Here is a 13,305-nt window from a genome sequence, read left to right as displayed (position 1 = left end):
ATTGATTCTATAACTAATCATATTAATTTGTCCGAATCGTTCTTTGCCGAGCCACCACCACACACATCACTATCTGCTCCTCCTGCTGCTCCGTCGTTCCGAATATCCGTCCCCCATATCTGCGGTACAAGGAAAGTAAGGTATGAGCACTCATGGCTCAGTAAGTTCCTTTCCTACTCACTGAAACCGAAAATCATCGTATATCAATATCATGCGTAATATCATAAGCATACAACATACAAGGGTATCATATTCATATCATATTATCACATGACATTATATCTAATCATCAGATAATTCAAGTACATATGTAGGCAATGCATCATGAATTTGAAAACTTATACTAATAAGTACTTGAAATTAATATCATCATTAAGGGGATCCCGGTTTGTACCACATACATAATGCGCGCGCTTCATAGGTAGGTCCAAGGTAGCAAGTCTTGAACCCTACCATGCATACATACTAGGCCCGAGTCTTACTCCATCGACCTAGGGCATTCAGAGGCCCATTACTGACGAGGCCCGAGTCTTACTCCATCGACCTAGGGGCACTTCGGGGCCCATTCTTGGTACAGGCCAGTCTTACTCCATCGACCCCGGGGCGTTTACGGAGCCCACCCTTGGTACAAACCATACAAAAATAACTTATCATGCATAACTATCATATCATGTCCCTAACAATCTTTCATGCATTTCCTTTTTCATTTCTTTTCATTATGTATAGCATTTCCTATGCTATAACATATCATGACATATTACATAATATAATTTCATTTCTTCTCATTATGTATAGCATTTCCTATGCTATAACATATCATGGCATGTTACGTAACATAATTTCATTTCTTCTCATTATGTATAGCATTTTCTATGTTATAACATATCATGGCATGTTACGTAACATAATTTCATTTCTTCTCATTATGTATAGCATTTCTTATGCTATAACATATCATGGCATATTACATAACATAATTTCATTTCTTCTCATTATGTATAGCATTTCCTATGCTATAACATATCATGGCATATTACATAATATAATTTCATTTCTTCTCATTATGTATAGCATTTCCTAGGTTTCTTTCCTTTTTTTTCTTTTATTTTCCTTCATGGCCGAAACCTACCAGTCCTTAAGCTAGGTTTCTTAAGTGGCCTAAAGCATGGAAAGCCTAAGTAAATATCATGGCAAAAGTTACTAAGAACATCATACACAAAATTGGATCATAAACAAGCTAGGACTCTTGTGATCTTACATGTCTTATATCATGTAACCAATTTTCTACATTCCAATTAAACATGAGAGCATTAATCAACTTTCATATCATAATATCACAGAGGTCTTGAGCATATTAATATTTTTGTTTAGGCTAATCTAAGCTATCCCTTTTATCATGGCCGAAAAACCCTAAAAAGAGTTCATGAGTTTCTAGCAATAGGAAATCCTTTGAGAAACTTTATATCCTATCATATGAGCATGTTTATTTAAATTTTGAAGGTCTTCCTAACCCTTAACCTTTCTGGTCCGAAACATACAAGTGAGTTTTCTTTTGGTTCCAATTAATTTCCAAGCAAGAAATCCATAGAAAGGTCCTTAGCATTTCATAGAAGGAACCTTGCACTAGTTTGGTTAGACAATAATCTTCCTAACCTCTTTAAAATATTTTTGGTTGAATCCTAGGGTTAGATACTCCTCTGATCATACATCATATCAGTATAAAATCATGGAAAAGAATCCTTCTACATAGCATAGAAAATCTTATCATGAAATGAGGTCTTGTTTAAATCATCCTAGATTTGAAAACCTTTTCTTTAGCCGAATTTTTCTTAAATTCTTTCCTAGGTTTTCTAATCCTTATAAATCCGAAAATCACATAAAAGCCTTGTACCACAGGTGAGGGGAAGCTTACCTTCTTCGCTTAAGTTTCCTAGATTTGAGAACTTGCTTGGGGACCTTTCTTCCTTGCTTGCTTGCTCGGCACCAATGGAGGAGAAGAGTGGCTAGGTCTTTTGGTGGAGAGGAGGAGGGAGAAGAGACCTCTTCCTCTTGTGTTGCTCGGCAACAACAAGAAAGAAAAGAGGGAGGGAGTGAGGAGGAAGAAGAGGTTTCTTCCTCTTGTGTTGCTCGGTAACAAGAAGAAGAAAGGAGGAAGGGAGAGGGTTTTTGGCACCCAAGGGAGGAGAGGAGGAAAGTGAGTGAGGATGAAGTTGAAGTCACCCCTCCATGCCTATTTATACTAAAATGAGGGGAGGAAACTTGTCTTGATTCATCCTCCTTATTTACTTCTCTTCTTAATGTTAAGAATATTCTAGAGAAGATGCTTCTTGAGTTCTCCCTTAATTTCTCTCTTTTCTTTCCTTTAATTAAAATTCCTATCTCTCCTCTTACAATATCCTCTCCTATCCCACTTGGTTAACACATGCATGTATCCACAAGAGAACCAAGGATCAAAACTTGGTTATGTATATTTTTACTTCTTTTTACTCCCTTTTCTTTTTAGTAAAAAGAATCCTTTCTTATTCTTAACTACTTAGTCCTCTCTCTCCTTATCAATAATTCTCCTATCCCCTTTGGTATCCTATACATGTTCCTTACAAGAGATCCAAGGTTCAATCTCTCTTCTAACGTTTTATTTTCTTTTGTACATAATAATTCATATATTACCCTATTATGCATTATGCATAAATATTTCATACATGTATTCATATTTCTTCCTTTTGTCTACATTAATTCCATACATTATAAATCATGCATAGATGATTTATATTCTCAACTTTATTTTCTTTCATAATCATCTAAATCCTTCCCATCTTTAATATTAAATTTAGAATATCTACACCTTCTTTTCACTACATTGTACTCTCATTATCCTTACTTTCTTATCTAGGCTTTGTAGGGGTGTTACACAACCGAAGACGCCGGTCGATGAAGTCGCCGATGAACCGCCGGAGACGTCGCTGCTGCTGTCGCCGAGAAGATCACCACACGGAACCTTCTCAGACTCTTCCACAAACCAAATCCCGTCCCTACGGATGTTCTCCCTTTGCTCACACACGACCACCTCCACTGCTCTTCTGCGCACCTCTGATCGCCAGAAGCTCTCTCTTTCACCTCTGATTGCCTTGGACGCCTCTTATAAGAAGGCTGAGGAAGACGAAGGGGAAAGGACGCCCCTTCGTCTCCCTGGCGTTTGCAGCAACGAAAGGGACGAACCCTTTCGTCTGCCAAGTGTAACGCCCAACACGTCCATCATGAGCACTTTTCGATTGGAAATATTTACATGTAGTCTCTATTGATAAAAATCTTTATTTTCATTCTTTAGTCAAATATATTTATCTAATTGTCTCTGATATTTTTAGGTATAAAAAATCTAAAAATGGATAGAATTTCTCTTAAATTTAGCATATTAAAATAGAATATAGTATATTTTCTATCAAATTAAGTACGATTTTTTTCCATCTCAATTTGATGAAAAATATACTAGATTTTCTTTAAATTTTACTCATTTGAGCATCCACCATGAGCACTTTTCGATTGGAAATATTTACATGTAGTCCCTATTGATAAAAATCTTTATTTTCACTCTTTAGTCAAATATATTTACCTAATTATCCCTGGTATAAAAAGTCTAAAAATGGGTAGAATTCCTCTTAAATTCAGCACATTAAAATAGAATATAGTATATTTTCTATCAAATTAAGTACGATTCTTTTTTCATCTGAGGGAAAATATACTAGATTTTCTTTAAATTTTACTCAATTGGATAAAAAATATATTAGATTTTCTTTAATGGGGCTAAATTTAGAAGAAATTATATTAAGCAAGAAAAAAGTCGTGCTCAATTTAATAAAAATTATACTCAATTCTATTTTAAAGTGCTGAATTTAATAGTAATTATACTCAATTTTAGATTATTTGTATGTAAAAAAATATGTGGGATATTTTGATAGTATAAAGTGCTGAGTTTAAGAGGAATTATACTAGTTTTAGTATATTGTCTATCAAATTGAGCACGATTCTTTTTCCACCTCAATTGGATGGAAAATATACTAGATTTTCTTTAAATGATACTCAATTAGATGAAAAATATACTATATTTTCTTTAAATGATGCTGAATTTAGGAGAAATTATATTAAGTAGAAAAAAATCGTACTCAATTTAATAGAAAATATACTCAATTCTAGTGTAAATTGCCGACTTTAAAAAAATTATACTTATTTTGAGACTTTTTGTATCTAAAAATCTAAGGGGCAATTAAGTAACAATATTTACATGAGTGAGTTAAAGTAAATAAAACTTTACATACGGAAAGTGAAAATAAAATTTTTTATGATTAGGGACTACATGTAAAGTTAAAATTATGATTAGGAATTTTTTCTAATTTACTATTTTTGATTTATCTTAATGATAAAAAATTTTTTTTATAGGATCGAATTGACGATCCCAAATTCAGTATTATATATAATAATAATAATAATAATTATTATTATTATTATTATTATTATTTTACTTTTAATGATATGGAAAATTTCTCCAAACCGCTGGCCAAAGGCGTCAAAATATAACGTTCTACACCTTGTCCATGACAGGTCGCACTTCTCTCACTTTCGACGACGCGTCAGTCGTAAAGTAGGCTACTCGAGCTATTTATAGACCACATGTATCGGTTATAATAACTCTCCTCCGGCTTTCTATTTTCTTTAAAAAAAATTTGGACATCGCATCAAATTGCTTGTTTTCTCCCGGTAGCTTCTAATGGATAGGCATGATGTTGAATGAGATCGACAATTCCTTTAATTTTGGATGGGTAGGCGATTTCACCTTCCGTCCGATACATCAGCACAGGTACAAGAAAGTTACTGTCTTTTTTTTTTTTTGTTTTTTTTTCATTTGTGTTGGATTGGAATTTGTTATTCGGATCTTTGGGGATAAGTATCATTTCGCAATTAGGAGAAGGCGTTGAATGAGGTGGTTGTGGGCATTGAATTATGATGTCTGCCCAACAAGAGTTCTACGACTCCTGCGCTCCTATTGGTTCGTTCCTTCTTTTTTTGTCATAGATCTTCTTTGATTTCGTTAGAAACCTTTCTTACATGAACCCTAATTCAAAAATCCTAGAAATTTATCATACAACCATAGCGGATCTTTATAGATGAATTTTGTATGCACAATCTACACAGTTGGTGCAATAGCATTATCAGTATCTCAATGAAGAGATTGATTTAATGAAATATTCTGTTTTGGTAGTGGGATTTTGTGGATCTATCTGTCTTGATCCTTCCCTCGATTTTTTGTTTAATTTTTGGTCTACCTTTCACTTTTTTTGTAGGTTCCCCGACCCCTCAAAAAAGGCTAGAAATTGTAATGAATCAACCAGGCAATAGATACTGTGCCGATTGTAACTGTCCAGATCCAAAATGGGTGTAAGTATTCTAGTCTGAATAGTGTAGATCTTTATGATTTTCCTATTGCAACATCAACAGGTTATTTTACTATTGTGATCGCATCTTGTATATCGTCATTGTTAGATGGGAAATATTCATAATTTCTCTGATCCTAACTCCTATATTTAATGCGAAGTTTGAAGTATAAAGTACCAATAGCTGATGTTGTTGTCTAAGTTGATCACTATGGTACATTTACTGCTATTGTCGAAACTATAAGTTTAATGTTAAAATGTCTCTAATTATCTGTTTCACCATTTAGTAGAATTTGGATCAATATGAAGTTATCATTCCCTGGTTCACATGTAATGGCTTTGTTCCCTATTACCAATTTACCATTGTATTTATGAGTTATTTTAAAGATAATAGTAGTAAAGTTCATGAAGCACTTTCTTGTGCAATCACATTTTCTTTAAGCTGAAAGCTTATTTTTTGATCATCAACTAGTGGCTAAATGCCATTTTTTGGTAATCCCATTCGTACTAGTTGTTATATTTGACAATATTTTTTCTATATGTACAGATCATTAAATCTAGGCGTATTTATTTGTATCAAGTGTTCTGGAGTTCATCGAAGTCTTGGAGTTCATATCTCTAAGGTAATAATATGCATGAATGACATCAGAGTAAATTTGTTCCATTCAAGATTACTCAAATATAAGCATTTTGTGTAGTTTGGTAGCATGTGCTATGTTTGATTTGCTAATCACTTATCCTAAAAGCTCAAGCTATTAGGAAATAAACTAATTTGCATAATGCATGATCACACATATCCATGTGGGATTAATGGAGACCAATTTATAAAATCGACTATTGTATTTGTTCATGTGGGACTAATGGGCATTGAGCATTCTAGCTTCAATGCGCTCCCTTACGCTCATCATGACTTCAAGGAATAGCCTAGTTATTTTATTTATTTATTTTTGATATTTGAACTCTAGACCTCTTGCTATAATACCATAAAAAGAATTGGTAAGTCCCCTCGGGACGGGCAGTTGGCTAGTGCATGAGGTGTTACTTTCATGAGGTCTGGGGGTCAATTCATGGTTAGTAGCCAAGTTCCTGCCCTCCCCTATGTATTAGTCACTGCTCGGGCTAGTAGCCACCCGTGATTTACTTCCTTTCAGATAGCCCGAGGACGGGCTATGAGGGACGCTTGGGGTGAATATTATCACCTTTTGCCATCATATAAAGAATTGGTAAGATTACCAAAAAAAATATAAAGAATTGGTAAATCACTTACCCCAACCTGGAGTCCATAGGAAAGGGACTAATTTCTATAATGAATCACTGTATTTGTTCATATGTGACTATTGGGTGTGGAGCATCATAGCTTCAACATAGTGCAATTGTATTCATATCGCATATGATTCAGTTTCAAAATGATCTAGATATTACATATTACTATATTTTGCATATTGGAGTCCTAAGAAATTGTCCTACTGATAGATTAGTGACAACCTAACTCTATTAAAATTGACCAAGTACTAAGATTCCACATGAACTTTGCTTCTTTTGTTTAGGTTATTGATTATGGAAAGAACTCGATTAGATACCTAAATGTCAAGTTTCAACTGTATGAAATATGTTCCGGACTGAAGAAGAATGGAAACAAATACCTCTGCAATGATCATCTACGTTAAAAATTTCATTTAAAAAAATCACTAAATTATGCATACTAAATTTCTGAAATGATTCTGAATTGACATGGTTGGGAAATATACTTTTAATAGGACTTTGGTAATAGATTGACTCATTTAAGATTGATCATGTACCCGTAAAGGTTACATTTTATCTGCTAAATTTCATGACTTGTATTGATTGTAGAAAATAAATGGGTAATTTATTAAAATGAGGCTAACATAACATACGACCATAATAACAAACAACATTTTAAACATTTTGATCATCGCCATAGCGTAATTCAAAACTATACAATTTCAATCTAAGTTTGGGATTCACATAGGAGGTGTTTTATATTAATATTTGTGCCTTTTTCTTTAATCACTTTCTACTTTGTTTTTTTATATGTTCCATTATCCTTCAACAGATCCTCTCAGCGAAGTTGGATGATTGGACAGACGAACAGGTTGATTTTATAATTGAGGCGGGTGGTAATGCTACTGTGAATATGAGATATGAAGCCTTTTTGCCAGAAAATATTAGGAAGCTAAGACCAGATTCCTCTATCGAGGAACGATCTGATTTTATCAGGTCTACTTCTTGCAATTCTAGTTTTGCACTGTACTTTGGCTCAATCTTAATGTTTATATAATTACACTCAGGAGAAAATATGAGTTTCAACAGTTTTCAAGCTCAAATGCACAGAATGAATATTCCATGTCTAGTTGTAATGCATGTTTGCAGCACCATGGTCCAAGTAACAGACACCTTGAGGAACAACAAACTGGTATTCGCCATGGTCTAGGTCAGGCATTTCAAAATAACTGGAGAAAAAAGGATACTGAACATAAATCTATAAAGAAAATGGTATGAATTGCATTGTTAGAATAAATATGAAATTCTTGAATGTATCTGATCAAGTGATATGCGATAACCAAAGTAATGTTTTGTAGATTGGCATGGTAGAATTTGTTGGATTAATTAAGGTTGACGTGATTAGGGGCACCAACTTAGCTATTCGTGATGTGGTGAGCAGTGATCCATATGTTATCCTGAGCTTGGGACACCAGGCAAGATATTTATCTTTCCAGTTGGAATATTTGAAATGCTGAGTTCACTTTAACAATTAGTTTTTTACTTCATTGTTACAGTCAATGAAAACACGGGTGATAAAGAGCAACTTGAACCCTATATGGAATGAAAAACTAATGTTGTCAATCCCTGACCCTATCCCACCTTTGAAATTGGTAAGTAGAACTATGTAGTTGCACTAAAAAGTGCAATATTTTTAATGATATGGTATAATTGCATTTTGTCATTCTTGTACTATGTTGCATTAAAATATATTGCTTGCTTGATGAAAATGACATCTTAAATTGATGTAAGGACGTCCATTTGGGTCCAACTATTTGTGGTTGATGTTAGATAAAAAATATTAGATTTTTGTTATAATCTATTGAACATATATATTTTCATATTTTTTTGTTCTACTATTGCGTTTTTCTATTATTAGGGCCACAGCTATAATAATCTTTGATTTTTTTTCTTTTCTAGTAACCATTGTATTTATGTGAATGAGAAAAAGTTTAATAGTCTTTTATTTTCTCTTTTAGTTCGTTTTTCTCCATCAAAGAACTTAAAATAATCTTGTTATCGCTTTCATATACACTATGCAACACAGAAAATGGCCTACTTCTATTGAAAATATTCTCACCTCAAGGTAAGTTCCACTAGAAAGTAGTTCATGCGTAACAAACGAAAGAGTTTTAAGAATGCAGCTTGGCGTTTCAGAGTTTAGCTTATTGTTGCATCTATAACTCAGAAATTGAGTTGGTTTACCATCGAAAAGTTAAAAATTGATGCTGTACTATGAGACTTCTCTGGATAGTCAATGTTGAATGCTGAAGATAAACCATCTTTGACCACATTATTTGGTTTCTGCTTCGAATTTTGTTGATCAATAAATACGATGCAAGTTTATGTTTGGAAATTACTTGCCAGGTAAATTTTTAAGGTAACTGACGCTCTTCTCTCCAAAATGTCAAGTGTTTCTTCTGTGTTTTGATTCAGTTCTACGGCTGCACAATTTTAAGGTATAAGAGCATGCTCAATGGAGTGTTAAATGAGTATTATAATGTCCATTTAACGAAGATAGATCCTCTGGTCCGCAATTTGAGGACTAGGAGATGGTCTACTATTGTAGACCCTTGATTTAGATGAACCCTACTAATTTAAATGTGAGTTTCATCTAAATCAATAATTCTCATACAGTAGACCATCCTCTGGTCCACAAGAGAGAGGAGAGAGGGTGTTCAAAAAGTTTGAACACCCGCTCTCTTAATTTTTTAATATTTTTTTTTAATTATAAAATTTTTAATATTATTTAAAAAACTAATAAAAGGGATGAATAAATGGATGATGAGACTCATAAATAATGAGTGTTAATGTTAAAAGGGAAATGAGTGAAAGAGATATATTGTTATAATGAGTATGTGACAGTGAGCCTCATATTTTTTGATGAGATGGTGGATGTTATAATGAATTAGCGTTACGGATGCTTAAGCTGACAGTTTTTTTTTGTTGCAGCAAGTGTATGATAAGGACACTTTCTCGACTGACGATCACATGGGGGAGGCTCAGATTGACATCCAGCCACTCGTAGCAGCAGCCAAAGCATATGAAAACTCAGGCATCTCAGAATCTATGCAGCTCGGAAAATGGCTAGCTTCGGAAGACAACACTCTGGTAAAAGATAGTATAATATCCCTTGACCAGGGCAGAGTAAAGCAGGAGATTACCTTGAAACTTCAAAATGTAGAGCGTGGTGAGTTGGAGATCGAACTTGAATGTGTACCTCTCAGCCAATAAATTGGAGAAAACTAGGCATGCTCTTGTCGCAAATTCTTCCTTCTTTACTCGAGGGACATCTGAAGTTGTTAGTTGTAGCATCACTGTACGTTGTAAAGTGATTATATTGTAATATAGCGCTTTTTTAGCTGCACTGTTCTCTTCACTTGTCGATTTAAATCCATTAGTGCTTGCTCGTCACTGTTAAACAAAAAATGATGATGAACCAAATTGGAGCTCCATCACTGCTAAATGTTGTCTTCACCATCCAAGATAAATTGCCGATTAGTTTGTGGATTAAAACTTTAGATTTACAAGGCTACAAGGGCAGGACAGTGCTACGGAAACAAAAGATTTTAGAAAACTGTGTTGGGAAATATAACAAACAAGGTATAAAGCCCCCAAACTGAGATTTTGCAGGCATGCGTTTGAGTGTACATATGTAGAACCTTCCTGAGACGTCTATAAGTCAAAGAAGAAGATGTCTGCAGTACACAAAGGCGAACAAACAAAACAATCTTTTGAGACTCAGACAAATTTGAAGCTCTTGGAACCTACACATTTGCAAGAAAAACTAAGAATCAGTCTGGAAAATTGTGTTAGTAAGGCAGTCGAGCAACAATATAAACTAGTGAATCACAGAAGTGTAAGATTAAATTGAAGCGCTGGAGTATGTATTACAAAGGGAGTGGAGGGACGAGCTCTCTATCACTCTAAAATGGGCAAGCAATGTCAAAAGATACTTATTTTAATCCCTTGTATGATTGAAACACCACGTGAAAAACAAACTTTCATGGAAATGGATTAACTTTCCTTCTCTATGAGCTAAATTTGGTCGTGTACAATCTTCACCAAAGCGCTGGTTATATAGGTTTATACTACATAGTATATGACAACAGTTTCCTGATTTAGTCTACTTGGAATCTCACCATGTTTGATGCAGAGGCCTACTCAAGGTTGTACATGTGGTAAAGATGGAGGGAAATTATCTTAATGCAGATAACAACTACAATTTGGTGGTTACTTGCTCAGCAGGATGAAAGTCTTATTTCTGAGTCAGTAGATTAGAGGATAATTGAGCAAAATTCGAACACTTGAATATGATGGCGGAAACTAGTTCCCAAGACCTTGAAATACACCGGTATGTTAAAAGATTTATCAAGAGGTACCTAACTGATTAGCATAGCAAGATATGAGACGAACCTGATATTGTTTGCTTACTTCCAAATTTGAAGCCCATACCTGCTCTCTCAAAAGTTATTTGTAAATATGATCACCAGTAGTTAGCATCTATGTAAAGGCAAGTTGAGAGTAACCCATACCTATGGAGTGCTTGGGAACGTTATAGTTATAACTGAATGATGAATAAGGCTGCTTGCTAATCAGACAATCAATTTTTAGTCCTCCACATAGTATGGTAAATTTATTTCCTACTTTTATCAGATTATACAGCTTATCTGGGTATATATCTGTTTGATTCTCATGTTGATCATACATGAGCAAAAATCAGCATTTGCTCTATCATCAAGAGCATCTTTTCACTTAGTATGCCGTTCGTTTAGATAATGACGGCTCAGTATAACTGTAGAGATGGAAACGCTCACAGAAAAATTTCAGGATCTAAAAGTAGGAAATGAGATTATGAAATTGTACAAATCACAGCTCATGGTTGTCCCAAATTTATGAGCACAAGTCCCTGGTGGTGATGGAGCACTTGTCTGCTACCACTGATAAAAAAGAGACTACTTTATCTAAAAAGGCTGTCTATTTCTTTGAACAGCCTTAAGAACAGTTTGAGGCTTTGAGAATTATATAGCTACTGATGTTATTGTAGCAACTGTTCAACAAAAAGGTTCACCAAACTAGAGTTCTTGAGAAAGAAATAATTAAGTCTCAAGGTCTCGTTGCCACCGCAATCGTTTCATTCGATGGATTAACTTTTTGCCTCAAACATCAAATTACAAGATTTCTCTTTCGGTATTACTGATAAGTTGAGGGAACGATCGATAGCACAAGAAAATAAAATGCAAACGTTCCCAATTCTAACAACAAGAGTCGCATGCTTGCACAATAAGAACACGAACACAAACAAGAAAGGGAAGCGGGCACGAGAGACAACCTCGACGCCGATCAACCGACAGGCAGCGTGCCGATCTCGCCGGACCTGAGGCCGCGTGCGATCTCGTCAGCAATCATCAAACAAGTGGACACCCAGCCGTTGAGAACCACCCACACCATGCCCATCACGTAGATGGCCAAGCTCCACGGCATGGCCATCAATGTCAGCTCAAAACCCTGCCCTCTTTGCCCTGCTGCCTTATGGATCACAAGACGAGGCCATCAGTTCCCCACGAGATGGAGAGCAAACGTCCGAAAGGAAGAGAGGGGGAAGAAAAAAGACATCTGATCAAGAAAACGATCGCTGACCTGGTGATAAAAAAAATCAATTTTTGGCCTCGCCATTCAACATCGACGCCATTCCTGCTGAAGAAAAATCAAATCTTGATTAAAGAAAAAAAACTGAAAGAGAGCTCCGGCTCCGTGGTACTTCTTCGGTTGGGAGGTCGCAGGCAAAGGAAGGAATCGCACTTTCCCCTTTTGAAATGTCTCGGAGGGCACACAATAATGAGGAGTTGAGTTCGCGAGATCAGTTCGTTGGGGGAGGATCGTTTAAAGGCAAAGTAGGCGGTCGGCTACGGACTCTGGTGGCGTTGATTTCGTCACTTCAAAGTCAGCGCCCGGCGGGTTGTAGATTTAGACGTACGATCTATCGGCTGAACTCGTTGTCGGTAAATAAGCAAGGTCAAGCGGTCCACGTCGCAAATTTGCTCTTAAATTCATGAAAAACAACTAATTATATATTTTATATGACAATATAGAAAAAAAAATTAATGAGATTAATTAAAATTATCATTTTTTATACGATAATTAAGATTAATTAAATATATTGACAATAAGTTTATATATTTTATATGATAACTATGATGTTTAACCTGAGAAGTTTGCTTATATGGCAGAGTTTTTAAAAAATGATTAAAAAATAAATCTAATTAAAAAAGAAGTTTCCCAGTTTTCTTTGGCCTCATCTTTTAGTAATTAAGTATTTGACTTTTTCCAATCGACTAATTCCGAAGATGAACTAGAAATGGTGAGAAGTGAACTATCGGTGAGTTAGTTTGGAGGTTGACTAGAGGAAGACTTTAAATTGGGAATGCCTGCAAGCACAAGTAGAAAGAAGAAGATCATCAATAAGTATGCCCGGGGATCCCTAGTATAATTACTCTGACGATTGAAGTCAATATCTTAGATAGAAAAAGAACAATGGAATATTAGGAGTAAACTCTTGGACTTACATACCTATTCTAACAGAGAGGGACCTTTTTTATAA

At 35.0% G+C, this 13,305-nt stretch overlaps 2 protein-coding genes across 8 annotated transcripts; one reads left to right on the top strand and one right to left on the bottom strand.

Moving 5' to 3' along the window:
• Positions 1-4,703: 4,703 nt before the first annotated feature.
• Positions 4,704-10,085, top strand: LOC122000869 (probable ADP-ribosylation factor GTPase-activating protein AGD11). Of its 3 annotated transcripts, XM_042555352.1 has the most exons (9): positions 4,704-4,849; positions 4,955-5,038; positions 5,334-5,427; positions 5,971-6,046; positions 7,498-7,661; positions 7,733-7,937; positions 8,024-8,140; positions 8,222-8,317; positions 9,657-10,085. In XM_042555352.1, exons 2-9 carry the CDS (start codon positions 4,993-4,995, stop codon positions 9,936-9,938), a joined length of 1,080 nt encoding a protein of 359 aa, XP_042411286.1. In that variant the 5' UTR covers positions 4,704-4,849; positions 4,955-4,992; the 3' UTR covers positions 9,939-10,085. The 3 variants fall into 3 exon arrangements, with proteins under 3 accessions (XP_042411286.1, XP_042411288.1, XP_042411287.1); XM_042555354.1 differs by lacking the exon at positions 7,733-7,937 and having other exon boundaries at positions 8,071-8,140; XM_042555353.1 differs by lacking the exons at positions 4,704-4,849; positions 4,955-5,038 and adding an exon at positions 5,062-5,247.
• A 106-nt stretch (positions 10,086-10,191) lies between these two features.
• LOC122000871 lies at positions 10,192-12,676 on the bottom strand. 5 transcript variants are annotated; one of them, XR_006117237.1, is made up of 4 exons: positions 12,345-12,675; positions 12,037-12,233; positions 10,424-10,471; positions 10,192-10,366 (listed from the first exon to the last, which is right to left on the bottom strand). XR_006117237.1 is itself a non-coding variant. In XM_042555359.1 (3 exons), exon 2 carries the CDS (start codon positions 12,192-12,194, stop codon positions 12,048-12,050), a length of 147 nt encoding a protein of 48 aa, XP_042411293.1. In that variant the 5' UTR covers positions 12,195-12,226; positions 12,345-12,670; the 3' UTR covers positions 10,192-10,471; positions 12,037-12,047. The 5 variants fall into 5 exon arrangements, 4 of the variants coding, with proteins under 4 accessions (XP_042411293.1, XP_042411291.1, XP_042411290.1 ...); XM_042555359.1 differs by having other exon boundaries at positions 10,192-10,471; positions 12,037-12,226; positions 12,345-12,670; XM_042555357.1 differs by lacking the exon at positions 10,424-10,471 and having other exon boundaries at positions 10,353-10,402; positions 12,345-12,676.
• Positions 12,677-13,305: the final 629 nt, after the last annotated feature.

Source organism: Zingiber officinale, chromosome 7A (genome assembly GCF_018446385.1).
Source record: "Zingiber officinale cultivar Zhangliang chromosome 7A, Zo_v1.1, whole genome shotgun sequence".
Taxonomy (NCBI): domain Eukaryota; kingdom Viridiplantae; phylum Streptophyta; class Magnoliopsida; order Zingiberales; family Zingiberaceae; genus Zingiber; species Zingiber officinale.
Note: the sequence above shows the minus strand (reverse complement) of the source record. Positions and strands in the feature narration are given on the sequence as shown.

Coding starts and splice junctions, on each gene's coding strand:
- LOC122000869 (XM_042555352.1), top strand. CDS start 4,993: ATGATGTCTGCCCAACAAGAGTTCTACGACTCCTGCGCTCCTATTG. Junction 6,047..7,497: donor TTGGAGTTCATATCTCTAAG/GTAATAATATGC, acceptor ATCCTTCAACAG/ATCCTCTCAGCGAAGTTGGA. Junction 8,141..8,221: donor TCCTGAGCTTGGGACACCAG/GCAAGATATTTA, acceptor TCATTGTTACAG/TCAATGAAAACACGGGTGAT.
- LOC122000871 (XM_042555357.1), bottom strand. CDS start 12,380: ATGGCGAGGCCAAAAATTGATTTTTTTTATCACCAG. Junction 12,234..12,344: donor TTGATTTTTTTTATCACCAG/GTCAGCGATCGT, acceptor GTGATCCATAAG/GCAGCAGGGCAAAGAGGGCA.